Source organism: Neovison vison, chromosome 2 (genome assembly GCF_020171115.1).
Source record: "Neovison vison isolate M4711 chromosome 2, ASM_NN_V1, whole genome shotgun sequence".
Classification (NCBI taxonomy): domain Eukaryota; kingdom Metazoa; phylum Chordata; class Mammalia; order Carnivora; family Mustelidae; genus Neogale; species Neogale vison.
The window spans coordinates 181289603-181313631 of NC_058092.1; the positions used below are offsets into that span (position 1 = coordinate 181289603).

Consider the following 24029-nt stretch of genomic DNA (forward strand, 5'->3'; position numbering starts at 1 on the left):
ACTAAGAACAAGCATGCAAACAAAACCAGATCTGTAACAATATACAAACATTAAATACTTCAAAGTAAAATATTTTAAGGGTAGGTACTTTCTTCTTCCTGTGCAAAAGAGTATATATAAGATGCTTAAAACAAACTGCTTGATAAACTTTGCAAGAATACGAAGAGGTGGAGATGACTCATGCTGCTGTTAAACTAGTTTTTATTATCGCAAAAGTATAAACATCAGGGTAGAAAATGAAGTCCTAGGGAGGACGAGGTAAGGATACTGAAAACAAGCCATAGCAACTACCTCACTGACATTGAAGACCACAGATGTCTCCAGAGAACAACAATCTACACCACCGTGTACATACATATCACTTCTGTTGGTCGCTTGACTTGGGACAGTATTCATGACTATTCTTATCTCTGGAATGGGGAAGAAATAGCATTCTGGTTACTTTGGAGCTTAAGCATTAAGAAGATGTGGCAGCTTCCAGCTCTCCTTTCTTGGAGCCCTGATCTATCACGCAAGAAATCCAGGCTACTCTGTGGGAGAAAAAGTCACAAGAAAGGGTCCTAGGAGTTTAGACACCACATGGAGAAAAGGAAGAAGAAGCACCGAGGCCTCAAATATCCAGCCCCAAACCCAGACACAGTTCCCATTTGACTGCCACTAGATGGGAGACCACAAGTGAAAAGTACAAATATGGCCCTGCTAACCCCCCAATCAACCCATGGAATCATGAAACCTAATAAAATTGCTGCTAAACAATTACTGTTTGTAATTGTTTAGCAGCAGTACTTAATCCAAACAATGAATATGTTGACCTATAGAAACCACAAAGGATTTTCCTACTTCTGGAACACAACAGTTTTTTACAAGCTGGAAACATCCCTTTGCTATAAAGAAAAGTATTAGTAATCCCCCACGTTCTTTCTATATCTCACTGATGTTAGTGGGTGGTAGTGGGGGACACATGTAGAATTGCAAGAAAAAATACAAGATGCTTGGTCAAATCTAAATTATAAATAAACACACTTTTTCAAAATATAATTATGTCCCATACAATATTTGGGGCATAATTAAACATGTTTGTTCTTAATCTGAAATTCAAAGTTAACGGAGTATCTTGTGCTTTTATTTGCTAAATCTAGTAATCCTACATATAAAGGATTGATTTATCTTGACTTTTTTTTTTTTGTACATAATGATTCCAAAAGCTTTGGAGATATAAATGTAATTAACATTTTGTTGAAGGCAATAGAGAGGGATGAGACAGGAATGAAAGAAATAATTGTTGAGAGCTCATAGAACAGCTTTTCCAAGTCCCAGGAGAAGAAGATGGAGTAGAAATTCTCAAGGAGATTGAGAACAGAAGTCCTGCAATTAAAAGGGAGAGTGGCTCTTGTGGGTAAAAGTTCCTGAGTTTAGTGTAGGTTATGACCTGTTGTAGTTCAATGCCCCTTCCTTCTTAGGCAGGTCACCTGATCACAAACATGCTTTCTCGTCTGCATTATAAGACAAGTCTTGAGCTAAATACTTTGCAACTCTTACATTCCATGATTCTAAGTGCCGACAGTAGAAATAGAATTCAAATTAAGGTCATAAAGTTGAGCAATTGGAATTTCCCCAGCCCTCAAAAAAAATTTTTTTTTACAGCTAATATTAACTGGCTGAGGGATCCATATTTATTCAATTTCCAACTCTACTCCTGAATTAAAAGATTACTCAGGCCATTTTACTAAATTTTCCCATTAAACTACAATAATATATTGCATTAAAAGCTTATGGTTGAAGTTTTGCATCTCTTTTATGAATTAATGGTGACCAAGTTGAAGTTGTACATGAAAAAGTACTCTGGCTACTATATAGTAGAAAATAATGGAAGCAAATGTCTTTCAAAATAGCTAAGTCTTCATATTTTGGGGGGGGGGGAATTAACTTGAGGCATAATACTGGACTTCTAAGTTATCTAATGAAATCCTTCCTAATCCTATATTCCCGATGACCTAAGGTTACAGAGTAGCCTTAGAGCTTAAACAGCAACTAATTTTTGAAGCATTCTGAAAATAACTGAAAGGGCAAATTGGTACCTCTCTGATTACTAGCTGTTTGCTATAAACATATGGATGATAAACTAGTTTCTAAAGTAACAGATTCAATTTAACAACATTCCTTAAAAAAGTCACTAGGGAGCAGGCACTGATGGCATTTCACTTAATCCTCCCAGTCCAATTATGTATTATGAATTCCATTTTATAGGTTCAGAGAGGCTCAAAAAGATTAAATTTGTCCCTGAGATCACACAGCTGATGAGGGCAGGACCAGCATTTGAATGTAACTCTGCCTGATATTAAGTCACATGTTCTTTCATTATTATATTATTATTAACGTTATGTTGGCCAGAAAAATGGTTGTGGTATGTAAATATAGAAGTTACGTATTTACTCTTGTTGTTTTGTGTTCTAAATTAATTGAAGAAGGACAAAACCAAATATTCTAGCAGTAGATAAAGTTCATTTTGTATGGTGTTTCTTTTTCCACGCCTCTGTCTTTCTCACCTGTCTGCGAAGGTCTCTTGTCTTCTTACACATGTTGTCTATTGCAATATTCAGGGTATTACTCCTTTCCTTTTTTCCAGTCTGAGAGAGAAAAAAAAAAAAGTGGCATAAGCAATGGTATCAGATTACTCTTTATCACTTAGCAATTTTCTTTCTAAATTTCCTGAAAATAACAGCTTGAAAATTCAAGAATAGGTTTCAAAACTGCTATGATATTGCATATGATTCATGAGCACTTCACTTAAGACTAAGTAGAATGGTGATTAAAGCTCACAATAGTTTCTCCTTTAAGCTTCTGTAACATTTCTGATATGGGGCTGGGTTGTATTCAGTGTGGCAGTCGGTAGAGCATTCTCTCCAAGAAACTCTGATCTTCATTCTTAACAAGTTGACTCTTTAACCTCAAAGCACGCAATTAGCTTAAAAGCATTAGATGCCCAATTTGTCAACTTCTGTGGGAGTTTCTGAAGTCATTTTCATGGTGTATTGTGTAAGTTATGCAGAGCCATATTGGAGTTTTGCTAAACACCAAATAAAATATGCAGTGCAAATTCATACAATTTGCAAAAGTTGACCACAATTTTAGCTGACAATATTCCAAGAACAAATTGTTTCAAGTAGAAACTGGACGCTGTTTTTGGCTCTATAAGATAATTTGTGCAACACCTTTTCATTTCTTTAAGCAGAACAGTTCTCTGTTATACCCTTAACCTAAATCTTTGGCTATTAAGCACACAGGGAGTCACCTTGGTTGGTATTTTCTACTTATTACTTTTGTGGGAGACAACTGAATTGAATCTAATCATACTTTTCTCAGTCCTATCTTGTATAAAAAAGATTGAAAAAAATCATTATGTGATTCACCTCTAAGAAAATTGCTACCATTTAAATTAATAAACTGAAAAGGGCTCTTGCGAGGAGACCTTGAAAATCAGGAAGGTAAGTTTAAGCAGCTGATAACTGAGGAAGTTTATAGCACAGACTCCATGAAGAAGGAAATGAAGGTAAAGGGTGGACCATTAGGCTGTGTGTCATACACTACGTCCAATGACTACATTCACAGATAAATCCGTACCTTCAAGGGGAGAGACTTCTTTACAAGAAGTTCAAGAACATCTATATACTCTGTTTAGTCCCATTTTCTGTTACATCTTCTCAAGTACTACCCTTCCAGTAACAATATTCCTTCACGTGTCTACCTCTTCTCCCAAGTTCTTATATATAATATACTCTTGACTTCAGCAAGTGTCTACAAAATACACTGCTGCTAAAATCCTACCTGTTCCTCAATGGTTTCCACAGAGTTCCCTCACCAACTCTCCTCAGGAATAAACTCTCACCTTTCCTTGTTCCAATAGCATTTTGCAAATTTCCCAATGTTTGTCTCTATGCAAGTTCACCACTCTTACAATACTGTTAGAATCTTGATATTGACAAGTATAGCTTTTTTTTTTCTGTTCCTGAAAGTAACTCGCAGAGGACTTATTGAAAAGTGTTGACGAGTTTAAAAGTGAACAACTTAATTCAGAACAGAACATAGTTTTATTAGGATCCCACCAAATGCCAGGAAGGTGTCATACTAGATTCTTGAGAAGATTTTAGCATTTGTCCATCAAGGCACAGCTAAAATCCTCTATTAGCTGAGGTCTCTGGTACCCACCCAAACTTTAGTTACACCTAGATTTCCTTACTGATAATTAAGATGGAGAAAAATCACTGTCATTTGAAACCACCTTATACACTGCAAGATGTTTGGCATCCATGGGCCCCTGTCTACTAAATTCCAATGATATTGGCCTCATGCGTTTCCAGATGCCTCTTAGGGGGAAACAGTAGAGGACTACTAAGTCTCTTACCACTTTTTCTTTTTGACAATGAGTGTGCAATATGTACAGGATAGAGATTGTATCTAGTGAAAGAAGTGGAGAGAAGAGAGAGGAAGAAATAGAGACTTTGGCTTCTTCATTGCCAATTTGGATGCCTTTTATTTCTCTTTGTTGTCTGATTGCTGGAGACAACTAAAATTCTAGATGTCAGAGCAATAAAAGCAATTGGTGTCAATTACCCAGATGAAAGTTGTGGCTACCTTTTCAGCTCCAACCCAGCATTACCCATGCTAGCAGTAGAAAATTATGAAAAGTTAATGCAGAGCCACGGAAGGCAATGGCATAAGCAGATATACAATGGGTTATAAAACAGTTTCTAATTTTACCTAAAGGACCAAGCCCATATTCTACAGTTTCATGCAGTGTAGCTCTTGGTTGTCTCTTTCAACATCATGAAGCCAGAGATAGTAAAAGAGGTCAGGAGTGGGACAGACTGAAGAGATACCTCCCCCTCACTGCCCCTCACACAGGATATCAGAAATAATACAGGAGATTCCTGTTGTGTTGACCATAAAAACTCACTAGCCTCCATGATAAGATTCAACAGAATAACTGAAAGATGTCAACCTTCTCAGAACAAACAGCAGTAGCATACAATACTTTAATAAAGGATGACAGGAGGTGACAGCCTCATGGGATTAAATAAGGACTATAAAGATGATTTTTTAATTTCTATCCAGCGCTTAATGTTAGTTTAAAATGTTTCATTGGGTGAAAAACATTTCGTTCTCTAAGTAACAATAAATAGTCCCTATCACTACAGGAAGTATTAAGTTTTCCCTTCTTCTTTCCCTGTATCTCCCCACCCCCACTTTTCTTCTTTTACCTCCAGCTTCTTATTGGGTCCTTGCTCTATCTACCCAGATTTATTTGACTCAGTCAAGCCATTTTATGCCTCTTTATTCCTTTTGCATGGCATAAAAATAAATAAAGCAAGGAGAAATAGCCCCATCCTGCTTAAAAGCCCTCATTCCTTCTGTTTTCAAAGCCTTAACAAATCATCAAGCAATGAGCTAGGACAGAAGGTGAACTATGCTGAAGTAAGGGATGGAAAGGGCAGGATATTAAAACATAACCACAGATAACAGTCAGAGCCGGCCTGCATTCTAGGTGCTCAGAAGAGAGGATGCTTCTTAAAGGAGCCTTGGCAGGAACCACCATTAAGTCAGCACAGCCCTGCGAATGGAAAAGGCAGCACTTACAGCAGAGTACCGGGGCGAAAATGCTGAGAATACACAGCACAGATCAGCACTGTGTAGAGAAAGCAATCACATTCCTCATCAGCAAAAAAAAAAAAAAAAAAAAAAAAAAAAAAACCTGTCAGGAAAGGCTCTATTGAAAAGCACAGTTCTGAACATGGATTTCATTCAGTGAAATTTCATTAAAACTACTATTGCATATTTTAAATATTATTTCAATGTGATCCAGGCTTATAATCCTAACTATGAGTCTTTCCATCAGTTCTGTCTCACCATTGCTCCCATGTCACGCTGCAGTTAATTGGATGCTCTCTTGTGGTTCCCTTAAAGCTGCCTACACATTTGGAAAAAGTCTCTCTATAAATAAATTTCCTTGAATTATCCTAATTTGAGTGTTCCATCTGTTTTCTGTTGGGACCCTGCTAGGGAAAACTTTCTACACTGTGTTGTCCAACATAATAGCCACGAGTCACATGTGGCTCTTTAAATTTAAATATAAATTAATTAAAATTAAATAACATTAAAAATTCAATTCTTCACTCCCTTAAAGTGAGCAATAGCTGCATGTGTCTAGTGGTTACTAAAATGGATAGCATAGATACAAAACATTTCCCTCATTGCAGAAAGATGTATCAGACAGTACTATTCTAAAACACATCTCATTATATAGTTGAATAAACAGAGTTCCTACTTTTACACAAATCACATTTGATTTAAGAATAAAAGAGTGAGCAAGAAACAAACAAAAAAAGCCCAACCCTCAAGGTGTTTACTCTAATAAAGAAATTTAAGCTCTGGGGTGCCGGGGTGGCTCAGTCCATTATGTGTCTGCCTTTGACCCAGGTCATGATCTCAGGGTCCTGGGATCAAGCCCCTCCTCCATCTCCCTGCTCAGCAAGGAGTCTGCTTCTTCCTCTTCTTTTTCCTCTCCTTCCCTCTGTCCTTCCCTACCACTCTACTCCCCAGGCCGGCCGCATGATTTCTACCTCCCTCTCTCAAATAAATAAAATCTTAAAAACAATTAAAAAAAAACCCTCAGATTGTTTTTCAGAGTCCATAGTCTCTCATGGTTCACCTCCCCTTCCAATTTCCCTCAACTCCCTTCTCTCCATCTCCCCTTGTCCTCCATGCTATTTGTTATGCTCAGAGGGGAAGATGAAGCATGAGAGACTATGGACTCTGAGAAACAAACTGAGGGTTTTGGAGGGGAGGGAGGTATGGGGTTAAGTGAGGCTGGTGGTGGGTATTGAGGAGGGCACGTATTGCATGGGGCACTGGGTGTGGTACATAAACAATGACTCTTGGGACACTGAAAAAATAAAAAAAAATTTTTAAAGCCCCCCCAAAAATAAAATAAAATAAACAATAAAAAAGCAATTCAATGTCTAATTATGTCCCTTCTTATTCTAAATCCCTTCAGTGTATTCCCATTGTTGATAGAATTAATAAAAAATTCTTGATCATGGCATTCAAGGCTCCACATGACCTACTCCCATAATTACCCATCGACTATTAATGAGATACCATAATGAACCCTTTGTTTTCTATGCAATACAATCAAAACTCGGGAACTTTGCCCATATGAAAAATCTCATTTGGCACTTTTGATCTTGTTTTCTGATTATGAACTTCTTTCAGGACTCAACTAAATCACTAAATTTTAGATGAAGCTTTTTTTGAGCATCTCAGCTGAAATTAAATACTCAAATTCCACAATACTTTCTTATACTGTTTATGTTTCTTTTATAATACTTTGTTCAATAAATAATCCAATCTGTTCAATACATCTTTATTATCTATCAAATGCCAGGCACCATACTAAGGACCGATGATACATTAGACCTAATACCTGCCTTTGAGAAGCACACATCGCATGTTAGAAACAAACATAAACACAGTACTTAATAGAGGTATCCGGGATAACCCATGGATCAATGGGAGCTGCACTCTCATTAAGGATGAGGAAAAGATTCCTGAGAAGGTAACAACTGAATACCAAAAGACATGTAGGAGTCAGCCAGGTGACGATGAAAGAGAAGGTCACTCTAAGGGGGCAGAGATAAATTGCACAGAAAGGCAAAAGTCTTTCAAGAATATTTGGTAACTAGTATAAAAAGCATGGGGTGGGGGGGGAAGCCAGCTCCTGGAGGTTGTTGCCACATTAAAAAGTGAGGCTGATCCTATAGACCACTGGTATCTCAGAAGTGAAGCCATTATTCAAATGACCACTATTCAAATATGTCAACCTGGCTGGAGTTGCATAATGTATTTAAGGATACGAAGAACAGAGACAGGCAGAGGAGTTAGACAGTTGCAGCAAGAGTGTACAAAAAGGCAAAAGGTGCTCAAATTAATGCATTGGCGGTCAGGATGAAGAAAATCAACAGATTTAAGGACTCCGAGTACACTGGAGAGGTTGATGACTGGCCGATGCTCAGGGTGGGTAAAGAAAAGAGGACAACGTAGGCTGGGTGCAGGTTTCCAGCAGGGATGACTGGTTAGATAATGCTGTTGAACTGGTCATTTTAAAGGGAAAACCGGGTCAATACAAGGATGATGATACCAGTTTTGGAATTGCTGAAGAGCTTGTGAAGAGCTCACTTCATTAGTGTTTGCCCTATGGATGACTGTTTACCTGCATGGATCTCTCTCAGTATACTGTATGCTCCTTGAGGGACAGAAACTTCTTACACACAATTTGTCCCTCATGGCATCTATTACAGTGCTTTGCACATAGTAGAAGCTCAAAAGTTATTTGTTGAATAAATAGAGAAAAAAAAAAAAAGACTGGATAAAAGTAATATTTGACAAATTATGTAGTATCTCTGGACCTTACTTTCCATACCCATACAATAAAGATTTGCCCCAAATTGTTCCTTTATTCCTTCCTTTTTTTCTTTTTTAAGATTTTATTTATTTATTTGACAGATAGAGATCACAAGTAGGTAGAGAAGCAGGCAGAGAGAGAGGAGGAAGCAGGCTCCCTGCTGAGCAGAGAGCCCAATGTGGGGCTTGATCCCAGAACCCTGGGATCATGACCTGAGCTGAAGGCAGAGGCTTAACCCACTGAGCCACCCAGGCGCCCCCCTTTATTCCTTTCTAACTTTAAAATTCTTAGAAGGGCCATGATCTCTAAAAATAAGAATTATAGGACAATATATTACTTGTGTTATATAAGTTTTTGCATAAACAACTGTTAAAAATGTGCTTGGAACATATGCATAATATGAATCTGTAATGGTACAAATAAAAGGAGACATTTGAACCAGGAAGGTCATGATGTTGACCTCAAAAGAATTATGAAGCTTCAAATACTAAGGGATAAAGTTTAAAGCAAATGAAAATTTATCTAATTCATAATCAAATAAAAATGTCATCAGTGCAGAGAGGAGCCCATATGGAATTTAAACTGCAAGAAAAATGTTTTTGTTGTTGTTTTGTTATTTATTTTTTTTAATTTTTTAAATGTGTGCCATCATATCCAACCTTTTAAAATGACACATTTCCCTTTAAACGAGAAATCTTCATTGCATGGTAAAGATGAAATACGATGCCCTTAAATTAGTTCTTCTCTGCAGAAATAGCTTTAAAAATATTTTATGCTTAACACTTAGCAGAAGCACAGATTCTAGTCCACATTTTTCAGGCATGAAAGACATACAAACAGACAAGCATAAAAAAATGAAATCCATTCTAAAATGCCATCTTCCTGAATGGCATGTCAGGAAAACATCCTGACAGGGTACACTAAAACACATTTCTGAAACAAAGTCTGTGCTATAAAAATAAAACTAAAACAAATAAAAATTAGCTTTGAGACTTGAAATGAGGTTTTAAAAAATAACTTTATCAGGGAAGTAGGATAAAGACCCCAAGTGTCTTGAACTTCTGTCTTCCTGAAGAAGTAAGATGTCGCCCCAGGCAAACGCCTGCTGGGTTGGGACTGAAAGTCTGTGAGAGGGAATCCACATTGTCAAATATCAACCACAGCAAAGTACTTTTACATTTATTGTCTCAAATGCCATTCGCAGTAACTGCTCACACATTTTCATGTGAAGACACTGAAGTTCAGTAAATTTAAATATCTTACCCAGGAGGAAATACGGTAAGTGGTAGGATCAATTTGAGCTGAGTCTAATCTGAGGCTTGAACCACCATACTGTAACGACTTGAATGAGCTGTAACTTAAACCCAAATTAATGTTTTCTGTAAATTATATAAATTTGTTTCTTAAAAATAATGAGCAGAATAACAGAAGTTTGTGACGACAGTTAAAATTGTGTTTGAATCTGTGCTTTACTATTTGACAGCTATATACCCTCAGCCAAATTCTTTAACCTCTCCAGCTCTTAGCTTCTTTACCTATAAAAATGGAGATAACGGAGCGATTATATTATAGGGTTATTATAAGGAATTAAAGATGTAGGATATGCAAGTTCTGGCAAATAAGAAGGGCTCAAGAAATGTTAGCAGTTATTACTCTTCTTATAGATAGTGTTACCATCGTTATTAACCCTTGCATTTCTCAAACTAGCTGGCTTTTCCCCCTATGGGTTTTGGGGTTTTTTTTTTGGTTTTTGTTTTTTGTTTTTCAAACACTAAACCTTTATCCTGGAATGTTCTGATCTCTTCTTGTTCAGAATTCTTACTTCGTAATGCAAAACTCAATTTAAGCACCTCATCTTCTATATCTTCTTTTCTATCCCCAATTAAAAAAAAAAAACACAAAAATTAAAAACCCTCTCAATTATGTTCCCACAGTTTTCCCTACATGTTTCAGTTATAACCCTTGCAAAATATTCTGTCACCCTTTATTTATACTCTGCCTCATCTTTTAAATTGTCAAGTCTTCACTCTGTAATCTTAGTGCCTACCACAGTATTCAGCACTCCGCTAACAATTGTAGACAAAATAAATAATGGAAAAGTGGCTAACTACACTTTTATTGATTGTAACTAATATTCGGCTTTATTAATAAAATTGGTATTTATATTTTAACAAAAGTAATTAATGTTCACTCTATTAGCTGTTGTTCTATTCAATTGGTGTTTTCATTCACAGATTATTGTAGTTATTCCCTAAAGAAGGTACAACATAAACTTGGTATGAGAATGAAATCTAATCTGTGGATCAGAAAATGTGAGATCTGAAATAAACTCTCTAGGTGACCCTAACTAAGTTGAAGCACTTCTCTTGACCTTAGTCTCTGCATCTGTAAATGGAGGCCATTGCACTAAGTGATCTCCAGAGTCCCCTGCACTCTCCCTGCACCCCTGGACCCCAGCTCTAAGAGCATGTGGTGCTGGAGTTCTCTGTGGATGTACAGTCTAGTACATACATAATCAAATACTGAGAACAGGACACTGCCTTCGGTCACATGTGTCCTCAGACCAGAGATGTTATGCCAGACTGCAGGGTTTCAATGGGCACACACCAAACATGAAAGAAATATTCATGGGTTTGCACCACAATAAAATTCAAATTATCTTCCTGGGCATGTTACTAACCAATCTTAAATCTCAGGGATGGATGTAAACCATGGGCATCTCTTAAATATCTTGCTATGGAAAATCAGTCATACATACGTCCAAGTACAGATGCAAAGATCCATCCCCATGACCAATATGTAACTTTACAAGACTCTGAAGAGTCAAGGGAAACCTCAGACTCTATTTCCCATTGGCTCTGGCACTATTTCCACCTCAAGCTATTTTCTATTATGATAACATGCCTCGATCTGTGCCCCCATTTCCCCTCTCTTGTCCTCCACTGAAGCCCAGCAAACTCTGGAACCGACTCTGTTCTTAATAGGGAGAAATTGAAAAGATAGAGTTTATTAATTTCAGTGATTCAGCATTAAACTAAACTTGCTGTGACCCCTATTCTAATGGGTTTCAGATCTTGCCAGCTCCTAGGTCAGTGACTATTCCTATAAATCAGGATATGATTACTATTAAATGAAGGGAATATATTCAAAATTGAAGGTTTTACATAGGTTCAGGGCAGGATTCAAAATATTGTATACATTAATGATTTCTAAATACTCATCTCAGGACTCATGAGGTAAAATGGAAAAATACAGATAATTGAGTCATTTAACCATAAGATCTGTCCTTTAATCTGGGAGTTTTTTCATATTTTTATGTTAAAATTTTTGTTGTTTCCTTTATAAAATGATGCTTTACTTAATGGCACAATATTTTCTATTTTTATAACATCTTTGACAGAACAAAGTAATAAAAAACCTGTCAGTTTCACAGGTTTTGTCTCTGTGTGTGTGAGTATGTGCATTCTTTGTTTTTTCTGTTTGCATAAACCATAGTTTTGAGGATTAATGGTTTAAAACAAAGAAATAAGAAGTCTGCCTAATCACAGTCAAAATTGACTAAATCAGTCAGTTGTGGTATTGGCATATAAACAGATTAAAATAATATCTGTGTTTGGGGCGCCTAGTGGTTTAGTGGGTTAAGCGTCTGCCTTCGGCTCAGGTCCTGATCTCAGGATCTTGGGCTGGGTTCCCTGCTCACCAGGGAGCCTGCTTCTTCCTCTCCTTCTGCCCCCTCCCCCACTCATTCTCTCTCTCTTGCTCTTTCAAATAAAAAGAAAAGCTTAAAAAAAAATAATGTCTGTGCTTTTGAAACTGGATTTATTTTCTCAGCTTGTTCAGGACATCTTATATCAATAACACTGCACTTTAAATCACAGTTGTGTTAAGTTGCTATTAAAAGTCATGAAATAGTAGAATTAGATAGATAGTCTTCAAATCTTTGTTCCAAGACTAATTAACAAAGTGACCACATGCCAGTTATGAATGGCAAGCTTCAGATTCCTCATCTATAGGATGGAGATGGCAATACCTTCTTTAGGGGTTATGTGAATTAATAAAATAAATGTACAGAAAGCATGCAAGGCAGTCATATAACTGACAATACATTTTCTTTATTATTAGCAATAAAAATACTTGAATGTAAAATCACAGGGAGTATAGAGCAGAAATTATTTTATTTACTTAATTACTGCTAAATTTCCCACAGTGCTCGGGCATAATAGATGTTCAGTATTGTTTTATTTGAATAATTGTTTAAAAAATGATTGACCTGAGGGGCGCCTGGGTGGCTCAGTTGGTTAAGCAGCTGCCTTTGGCTCAGGTCATAATCCCAGCGTCCTGGGATCGAGTCCCACAACAGGCTCCTTGCTCGGCAGGGAGCCTGCTTCTCCCTCTGCCTCTGCCTACCTCTCTGTCTGCCTGTGCTCGCTCTCTCTCCCTCTCTCTCTGACAAATAAATAAATAAAATCTTTAAAAAAAAAATGATTGACCTGATAAGAAAATGAATGAATATATGATACATGATATAAATCTACTAATCTAATGAGGATTTGCTATAGTTATCAGAAAAATTGTAGAGATCGTTGTTACATAGTACTGAGTCCTTGAAAAGAGTAGTCTTCAGAAAGGTTGATATAGAAAAAAAATATAGATAGCTAGGCCCAAATACGTAAGTCCTCTAATTTCAATTAATGGTTAAGGTGTGTATTATGTCTTTACTGACATTTCATTTTCCAAAATCCCCTTAGTGAGTCATTGTCAGAAGTTGTTAACATATTTCAGAAAGAGATACAGCTCATTCTAAAAAATCTCTTTAATTTTGTGTTGCTTGACCCAGCAGCCAGCTTCAGGAGCCTGCCTACCAATAAAGAAAACCGCTGTGAATACTAATATAAGAATATCTGTGAGAAAGTAGAATGTGGTATTTTATGCTGTCAATTACACCTTGACTTCTTATGGCAAAGATCTTTATCATATTAGAAGCCACTACCAGAGTCTAACAACTAATGACATAGCATTATTACACATAGTCCAAATTAGTTTCCATCTTTTAAATAGAACCCCTATTCTCTAGCAACTTTTCTATCTCTACCATGCTTTGTGAGATAGAGTATTAGAACACTGATCTCATTAAAATTTTTCTTGCCATTTCTCCACTTTGTTAAGAAGAATTCATATTCTTTTTATTTCCTGAGTCGGGTTTTCATAGTTTAAGTATACTCTCTATGTCAAATTTCAGCCAAAAGTGAACCTTATAAGGTTTATTATAGAACATCTAACAAAGGTTTTCTATGGCCCATACATGCGAAATATAGATCAAATAGATTTCCACTGTTCTGCTTATGGTTTTCACTTTTACTATTAACTGCCTTGCAGACATGTTTCTTTTTAACACTATAAAAATAAAACGGATTTATTCTTAATGTTTAAAATAAACACTTTCTATCATTGCTATCTTCAATTAGCACTTTCAAGGTTCCTAAGTCAAAGAGTGTTAGATTCTGTGGCATGGAGAAAAGTTAAAATACAAATAGATTACACTTTAACAACAGAGACGGAGCTGGAATGTATTACGCTAAGAGTAATAAGTCAGTCAGAAAAAGACAAATACCATGTTATTTCACTCATATGTGAAATTTAAAATCAAAATGGATGAACATAGGGAAAAGAAGGAGATGGGCATTAAGAAGAACACTTGTGATGAGTACTGGGTGTTATATGCAAGTGATGAATCATTAAATTCTAGTCCTGAAACTAATATTACAATATATGTTAACTAACCATAATTTAAATAAAAACTTGAAACATTAAAAAAAGAGAGAGAGGGAGATGTTATACCTTAAAGAAACCTGGCATATGGTAAAAAAAAGAAACAAAACAAAACCCTCCTTCATTCCTTCAAAATACATTAGCAGGTAATAATTTTCTTTACAATTAAAATTTATTTGCAAAAAATATATAAATAGAGCAAGCCTTCTTAGGCCTGTTGAAAATATTTCTTTTTGTTATGAAACTTGATTTGTGCATACATCTTTTTTGTGTGTGTGTGCATACATCTTTAACAGAAAAAAAATTCATAAACAGGATCTAACCTACAAGCAGTCAAAATAAATATGGTGTAACTTGAGAGGAACCAATGCCTTCCACATGAAAATATTATCTTCCTTCCCATGTTCCCCCTTCCAGACTCTACCCAGTATATGAAATTTTCCATTTCTTTTTTTCTTTCAAATATTTAGATTTAATTAAATCACCAAGATGCACATAAGGGAATTTCACACTGATGTGTCAGACCAAGATAATGATTTTCAAAAGATATAATGAAAAGCCAGTTATATGACTCTGAAACCTCAAATCTATAAAGAAGATACAAAGGCCAAAATGTGTGGAGACTAGGTGAGATTTTATGGAAAGAATTTATATGAACAAAGCAATCTAGGATCTCCATCCTTTTCCCTAGTATGTAGGGAAGAGGATGATGAAAGAAACTTCAATGGGGCCATTTAGAAAGTATGGTATGAGTCCCTGGCAGCTGAGATTCAGTTGCAAGTATAAACTCTAATTGGAGAAATCTACCTGATGAGAGATGCCTGGTAGCTGCTGGGGAATAAATAGAAAAAAATCCATTGTCTGAACATTTGCCATGCTCCAGGTATGAGTCTCATGCAAAAGCCAACTGGTCTCAGGTCATCTTGGTTTTTGCCCAAGATCATTACTTAGATTAGTAAATAAAGAGAAATAAAGAGGAGTTATAGAAACTGCTAGATTTTGAGGATAAGCTGTCAGCTGTGGGAGAAGCTACTACTTATACCAAGGGAGTTACAGGTAAAATCTGGACCTCCAAGGAACTCGTGAAGTCCCTTGTGACTGGTTTTCCCATTTGCCACTTCAGATCCATTCACCACCCCTTGTCACCATACCCTTGTTCCCTACCATCCAGATTTCATACAAATGCTCCCTTATTCCCTGCTTTCAGGTGGATTTGACAATGAGAGGCATAAGAGTTTGGGAGGAGAGTAAGGTCAAGGTACTTATTCTTCTATTGCTACTATGAGGGGTTGCTGTTAAGTTGACTAAGTTCCTCTTTTGAAGACCACAGCTCTTGTCAGGCAGCCTTCTTCATAAAGCGGACACCCACTCAGAGTTCAGGAACTATTCCCTCACTTGCTCCTTCAAGCCTGGAGATGGGTGGGCTCCCTGCAGTGGCTATGCTCCATCCCTTGTTGATTCCCAAACCTTGTCCACACCTATGTAAATAAGCTTTTTAATACATTTTCCTCAAATTACCAGCTTGGTGTATCATGTTTTCTCTTGCTGGGACCCTAATCGACACAGTAAGTCTAGGGGAATATTCAGCTCTCAACACCCAGAGAGCCAGCAATAGCTTTCCTATTCCCCTTTCCTCTCCTCTTTCCCCTTGCTTCATGCCTGAAAGGGAGGAAAAAAAGAAAAAGCCAATAACTTCTCTTTCCCAGTTACTGATTTCCTACATGCAGTAGGCCCAAAGTGTGGGAAATTTGGGACCAGTTTAAATAAAGATACAAGTTTTGACAATTACATCCTAACTACTAATTAGAAGAAAGGAAGTGACACAAAAGATCAAAGTTAACTAGAACAAATTTGAGATTTCTTGATTTGTCATTCAGGGTTAGGGGAAGAACTCATCCCACTATATAAAATTAAAGGGACAGTGGGACTACACCAAATATAAAAGCTTTTGCACAGCAAAGGAAACCATCAACAAAATGAAAAGGCAACCTACTGAATAGGAGAAAATATTTGCAAATGATATTTCCAATGAGTTAATATCCAAAATATATAAAGAACTTACACAACTCAAAACCAAAAGCCACAAATAATCAAATTTTTAAAATGGGCAGAGGACCTGAATAGATTTTTTTTTCAAAAAAGACACATAAATGGCAAACAGACATAAAAAGATGCTCAACATCATTAATCATCAAGGAAGTGCAAATCAAAATCACAATAAGATATCACTTCACACCAGTCAGAATGGCTAAAACCAAAAAGACAAGAAATAACAAGTGTTGGCAAAGACATGAAGAAAAAGAAACCCTCATGCATTGTTGGTAGGAATGTAAATTGGCACAGCCACTGTGGAAAACAATATGGAGGTTCCTCAAAAAATTAAAAATAGAAATATCATATGATCCAGTAATTCTCCCATTGGATATTTACCAAAGAAAATGAAAACAGTAATTTAAAAAAAACATATGCACCACTATGTTTATTGAAGTATTTTGTACAATAGCCAAAATATGGATGCAACCCAAATATCCATCCATAGATGAATGGATAAAGAGGATATGGGGTGTGTGTGTGTGTGTGTGTGTGTGTGTGTTTGTGTGTATGTGTGTATAGTGTATTTTATGTATACGTATACATACATATACAAGTGTGTGTATACATATATTCATAAAGAAGATACAGTGTGTGTGTGTGTACACACACATATACATGTATATGTATATATGGTGTGTGTATACATATACATATGGTGGTGGAATATTACTCAGTCATTAAAAAGGATGTCATCTTTCCATTTGTGACAATATGGGTGGACCTAGAGGGTGTTATGCTAAGTGAAATAAGTCAGACAGAGAAATATACATATTAAATATTTTATTTATATGTGGAATCTTGAAAAAACACAACAAAACAAATGAACAAACAAATAAAAAGTGAAAGCAGATCCATAAATACAGAAACAAACTGATGTTTGCCAGAGGGGAGGCCTGCAGGGTCATGGGCAAAATGAGTAAAGGGGAGTTGCAGGTACAGGCTTCTAATTATGGAATGAGTAAGCCACAGGGATTAAAGGTAGAGCATAGGAAATAGAGTCAGTGGTATTGTAATAGCTTTGTATGTTGACAGAAGACTGACACACTTGTGGTGAGCACAGCATAATGCTTAGACTTGCCAAATCACTATGATTTATACCTGAAACCAATGTAACATCACATGTCAACTATATTTCAATGTAAAAAACAAAGGAAAAATTAAAGTAAGAGTGAGAGATAAAAAATATAATCACTTTATTTTACTAGCTTTTTAAACACCATTGTTATTTTAGTTTTAAACTCCAAAAGCTGCCTTAGAAGCATGACATGTTGGTTACGCTATTGGGAATAAGTAGCAGGAAGAAGGGGGTTTGTTAAGAAATACACAAAATAGTGACCATTTTCAGAGAACAGGCATCAGGATGGTATTTAAGTCAGTCACAGGGAAAGAAAGGCATCAAAAGAGAGAAGACCTAAGGGCGGTGAGTCCAACTATACAATAGTGTCGCAGACTCACCTAGCACCCTGCTAACAGAATGATGCAAATTTAAAATTCACAATGCAATTTCAAAGAAAATCCTTCTCTATTCAAATTAATAGTTCTAAGACTAATTCCAAATACATCTTTCCCAGTTTCCCTTTTTCATTCATTGATGCAGAAGAAAAAAAATTTCTACTTAGTCAGAAGGGAGGATTTAATTCTTAACTTTTCCAATTACTAGACTTGCAAACTTGCACAAATCACAGTGTCTGTGCCTCAGTTTCCTTTTCTATAAAACGGGGTAACCCTTCCCAATCTGACATCCATCTACCACCTGTTACTACTGGGGGTACTTACTGCTTTCTGGTTTTATCTCCCTACAAGAAAGAATATTTTTTTATTTCAGTCCTTAAGGAGAAAATACTAGCGGAGGAATATTTTGAGTTTGTTGGTCCTTCAAGGAGGAGCACCTTACTTGGTGAGCAAGGTTGGATAGAAGTTGGGGAGGGCACACTTAGAGCTCTCTCTGTGGATCTCTCTCTCTTTTCCTCTCTGCCTTGTCAGTCTCCCCATGTCAGAATTGAATTAGGGAAGAAGGAATAGGAAGCCTTTTTATAACCAAGCCCAGTCTCCTTGTCTAGTTTTGTTGATTCTAATCTTCCCTGGAAGGAAGAAGAGGCAAGTGACAGACCACAACAAAAGCACAAAGGTAGGCAGGCACTTGCAAGTGTTCTTATTTGCATTACAATCAACAAGATTTAAAGTGATATTTGAACTACGCACCTGTTACCCATGCATGTGTTACTATATCCTTTCAAAACTGTGAGCTTAGTGCATGATTCTTCCACAGACAACTAATACACAGAGATTTCTAAGGTCTTTCAGTGAGCTTTAATTAATGCTACCAAAGAAAGCCTAGAAAATAGCCATTTGTCTTAAAGGCAAAACCAAATACTGTATATTCAAAAGGAAAACTAAAATAACCGTTTGAAATGTGGCCATCATTTTGAAGCAATCACTGCCACGAATTTACCATCCCTTCAGGAGGCCAATCCATGACTCCTGCCTTAAGTTTGCCAGGCAAACCAGGTGATAACTTTGCTTCATTCTTATCTGGCGCAGAAAAAGACTCAGTAAATTTAATTGAATTAGTGATATCAGCTAATTTTGGTGGAGAGGGGTTCGGAGTCTTACACATTGTTTTGTTTTTGTTTTTATTTGTTTAAAGACTACTGCTCTCTTTCCTAAGGGTCAACTTTCCCCATCACTGAGGCTGTGCAAACTGGCCTACCCAGCAGAAGAGACGGATATCTGGGGAGTCATAAACCAAGTCTCTCTGAGCGGCGTGATTTGGACGTGGTGCCGTATATCAGTTCCGGACGTCAGGGAAGACTGATAAAGCTGCGTAAAGCTCCCTGAGAAGCACAGCTGAGTTGCAGGAGATTGCTGTGATGATAATCGCCAGAACAAACCATAAATTCCAGACTCAGAATTAGGAATGGCCTGTAAACATCAAATAATGGGTGTCTAAATTGAAAATGAAACTATCTGTTGTCTGTAATATTTCTTGCAGTGTGGCTCAGAGAGCCAGTAAGTAAGAGACGGGCGTGACCTTTTTCTGCTGTTAGAAAGCTGAGGATATTAACTCCTCCTACTGTCAACCTCAGGGAAACAGAGCCAAATGAACTAGCTAGAAATCATGGGTCATAAAATACGTATAACATTATGCAGCAAGAACATCTCAGGTTAACAAAAAACAAACAAACAAAAAAAACCCAGAAAACCACAAATACTGCGTTTGAAGAATCACACTAGCAATCACAGAACAAACGAGCTCGAATAATTTACCTGGGTCAGTCTTTCGCACTCACCTATATATGAAAAAACAAAACTTGAATTTCTTGCACCTGATTGTAAGGAGCTGACAGTCAGTTTGGTGTGAACCTAGATTACACAGCTATTTTAAAGATATGGAAGTTTGGAGATCCAGAATAATTGCAGACAGGAACCCTTGAAGCTGGGCTGTGACTTGAAAAGAGTTTTTAAGTACTTTATCAGGTAAGTAAGAATCATGTGTAAGAAGCATATTTTTAGCTCAGTGGGATATTTTATAAATAACAAGGGTGGGTGTCAATTGTTACAAGTATATGAAAAAATACTTTTCTACCATTTTATAAGCAAAACATTTTTTTGCTGTATTTATATGCTTACTAAAACTTTGTTCTTATGAAAAAAACTAAAGTCAATATTTATGGATTAAGAGCATTTAAATTCACAAAAATTTACTGTTCCTCCTGCTAAACCAATGTAAACATACCATCTATTTAACAAAATTTTAATTTTTATAATGACTTGGGAAAGAACAGAAGATACTGATTCTTGTAGGTTCTTGATATTATAGCGAAGTGGAGTATGTTCTGTATCGATACACACCAATATTGTGCATGAAGCAGTAAATGGTAAGGGATGGGAGGGGTGGGAGCAGAGGAAGTGTTATTCAAAATATTTGGCAAGCAGGAGGGCCTGAGCAGTAGAACCTCAGCATGGGCAGGAGCACTGAGGAGAGAGGGGCAGCTGGGTAGAAACTATTGTCTACCAGTTGAAGCTCTCTACGTATGTAAATAATCCATGCTCGGGCAGGGGCAGGATACTGAATGTTAACTTGTTGGCACTTGTTGGGAAAGGGAAGAGAAAAAGATATTAAAATTGATACACAGCAATTACTAAGTCATACCTGGTGACTCTTTTTATTATTTTTTTAAGATTTTATTTATTTGAAAGAAAGAGAGAGGGAGAGGGAGAGGCAGACTCCCTGATGAACAGACATCCCAGTGTAGGGCTCCATCCCGGGACCCTGGGATCATGACCTGAACAGAAGCCAGAGGCTTAACCAGCTGAGCCACCCAGGCCCCTCTTCATGACTCTTTATTAAGCACTGTGCCTCAATTAGGTGGTGTCTCTACCTAAATATATATATATTTTTTTCTCTTTTTTTTCTCTATTTCCACCTTCAAGACCTTGCAAGCTGGAAATACTCAAGTTAAAAAGAAAGTAGACTTATAGACAAAAATATTGTTTCTGAATTAACAGTAAAACCATGGGTTGACCAATATTTTGCATAGTATATAGAAGAGAAGTAGAGGCTAAAAAATACCAATAATATAAAAACAATAAAATCAAATGTTAATAGCTCAGGTATAATGTACCAAGCACTCTACAAAATAATTACTGTCTGCCTTTGGCAGAAGCAAACTGAGGAGCAAACTGCTTTTCATGAACACAGAACTAGTAGTATATGATGGAGGCAGTCTAAGGACGTGGGTGCATCTGAATCCTAAGGGTTTAATTCCTGTGTTACATTGTTCCTATATTGCTAAAAAAAAAAAATTGGTTCCTGAAGTTATTAGATTAGCAGATATTAACTTAAAAGTTCTCAGGTACAGGGGCGCCTGGGTGGCTCAGTGGGTTAAGCCGCTGCCTTCGGCTCAGGTCATGATCTCAGGGTCCTGGGATTGAGTCCCACATCGGGCTCTCTGCTCGGCAGGGAGCCTGCTTCCCTCTCTCTCTCTCTGCCTGCCTCTCCATCTACTTGTGATTTCTCTCTGTCAAATTAATAAATAAAATCTTTAAAAAAAAAAAAAAAGAAAAGTTCTCAGGTACAAAAAAGCAATATCCCAGCAAAGAACATGTGGGCAAGAGCAGGACCATCTGGCAATGGAAGAAGAGGCACAATCTCATCCAGAACATGTTAATTTCTTTGCATCCTTGGTGCAGAGGAACTTGTTTAATATCAAAGAGTCACTATGGAGTTGATATATTTTGTGATGCCATAAGTAATGTACAACAAAATGTATGTTATTCTCATGTTAGGTAATATGATTGCTGATCTAGTCAAATAATCTTATTGTACTAATAGAATTTGAGCCAAAGAACATCTTCATCTTTAAAACCAATCTCCTTACCATGCCACCCAAACTTGATCTCTTTACCACCAGCTATCACTGGAAGTCATCCTTCTCCCCCCAAGAGCTCATCAAGGCCTTTCATTTATACTGCTGGACCCATTCACTTTTATCTTCACCACCACCACCACCTTAATCTGTTATTGCCCGGGCTACTGTCACCATGCTCTAACTGGTCTTCCTAGAACTTTTCACCTTCCTATCTCCTAGCCAATGCACTCTCCACTCCATACTCAGTACAATTAAAGTAAATATGTAATTAAAAATCCTCTTTCTGTCATGTTCTCCTCTTAAATCCCATCAATGGTTTCACTCCAAAGGATTCTACACAGGGACCCAAATCCTTACAACCTAAACCTCCTAAGATCTTATCTCCTAGGGCCATGATTTGGCCTCTGCCTAACCATCCCTCCAGATCCATCTCAGGGCACCTCTTTACTATTAGTGTTCCAACCATGAAGGCTTTCCAGTTTTTTTTAAGATTTTTATTTATTTTATTTATTTATTTATTTATTGGACAGAGAGAGAGAGATCACAAGTAGGCAGAGAGGCAGGCAGAGAGAGAGGAGGAAGCAGGCTCCTCGCTGAGCAGAGGGCCCAATGTGGGGCTCGATCCCAGCACCCTGGGATCATGACCTGAGCCGAAGGCAGAGGCTTAACCCACTGAGCCACCCAGGCGCCCCAGGCTTTCCAGTTTTTTAAACATCCATTCCCTCCTTCTCTGCAGGACTCTGTTCATGCTGTTCTCTCAATTCGGAATTCCCTTCGCACACCCCACCTCCTGTAATCCTATTCTAGTGATTTCTTACTCATCCTTACTATCTCATCCCCAATGCTGCTTCTGCCAGAAAGAATTTCCAGACTAACAGCACTTACAAATTCTTATTACAGAGCTCCCGGGTGGCTCAGTCATTAAGCAGCTGCCTTTGGCCCAGGTCATGATCCCAGGGTCCTGGGATGGAGGTCCACATAGGGCTCCCTACTTGGCAGGAAGCCTGCTTCTCCCTCTCTCGCTCCCCCTGCTTGTGTTCCCTCTCCCTCTGCGTCTCTCTCTGTCAAATAAATAAATAAAATCTTTAAAACAAAACAAAAACAAATTCTTATTACAGGTTATAATCATAAATTCATTCTGTATTTAATTGATTAATGTACATCTCCCCTAATAAAGAGGCTAGAAATACTAAGAGGGCAAAGGATTGAGTAACTTTTGTTCACTACCCTCCTTTCCAGCACTTAGTATATGCCTAACACTTATAAGATGCAATAATTATTGTTGAGTAAGTTAATGAATTAATTATTTACATTTTATGGATACTGGGTATTTTTATAAGAATGCTGGGACTGAATGAACCTTATTACAATCAATATTTTCTTGCCAGAGTAAGCAATACTCTGTGAAAAAGACTATTTTTCCAATGCTTAATTCCACGAGTTGGTTAGAAGTATTACACTCATCCACTATAAATTTGTACATGTTTAATTTTTACAACTGCAAAACATATAAGACTTCACTGGGGAGATGGCACACAATAGGAGTGAAAAACAATACTTCTTTAGGACTACTTTGTGAAGTAATTTTAAAATATTGGTAATATTACACCTAACAAATTGTAAGCTATGATGAAACATTTATCGCTCGAATTTATTTCACCAGTCACTTGAGTACCTTTAATATACTAAATGCTGATTTAAAGTATCTCATTTTCTGAAAAGTAATTATAATTATTATAATTATAAATTATATATAATATATTATATATAATATATAATTATATAATATATATAATAAAGTAATTATAATTATAATTATTTAACATTTAGTTTGTAATTATCTTTTTATGAAAAAAGTTATTTTACATTTGGTCTGGTCTTGAGGTTAAAAAAAAGTACTTGAAATCAACAATCATTTACAAGAACAACTATCATCATGATGTCTATTAACATTCCTCATATTTCATTATTTTCAATGTGTGTCCCAATATCAATAATTGATATAAAACATAATTTTAAGTATTCCAGAACAATGTTTTCTCAAATTTTAATGTGCATGAGAATCTCCTGCAGATAATTTTAAAAGGTAGGTTCTGATTCTTTAGGTCCTAGGAGCCTGAAATTCTCATTACTAACAAGTCCCAGGTGATACAAATACAAGAAATCCATGAAACATACTTTGAGTAGCAAGGCTATAGAATAAACCAAACACTCCTATCTAAATCTCACACTGTTCAGATACCCAACATTTTCTGCTCTTTCTCTCTTTGCTTTGAATTCTGGCACACAAAAGTATATAAATGATTTAAGGTTATCAATGTCAAAAGATCAGAAGT

The 24029-nt window shown here is 36.8% G+C and overlaps 1 protein-coding gene across 3 annotated transcripts in view; it reads right to left on the minus strand.

The window, feature by feature from the left end:
• LOC122900720 (catenin alpha-3) overlaps positions 1-24029 on the minus strand; it is a 1358242-nt gene that overhangs the window by 835694 nt on the left and 498519 nt on the right. For 2 of the 3 annotated variants that reach the window (XM_044239620.1, XM_044239622.1), the window contains exon 1: positions 2547-2617. In XM_044239620.1, coding sequence (XP_044095555.1) covers positions 2547-2579 — 33 coding nt within the window. In that variant the 5' untranslated portion in view covers positions 2580-2617. Of the gene's footprint in view, positions 1-2546; positions 2628-24029 lie in introns of those variants that run through there. The other variant, XM_044239621.1, reaches the window with a different exon arrangement.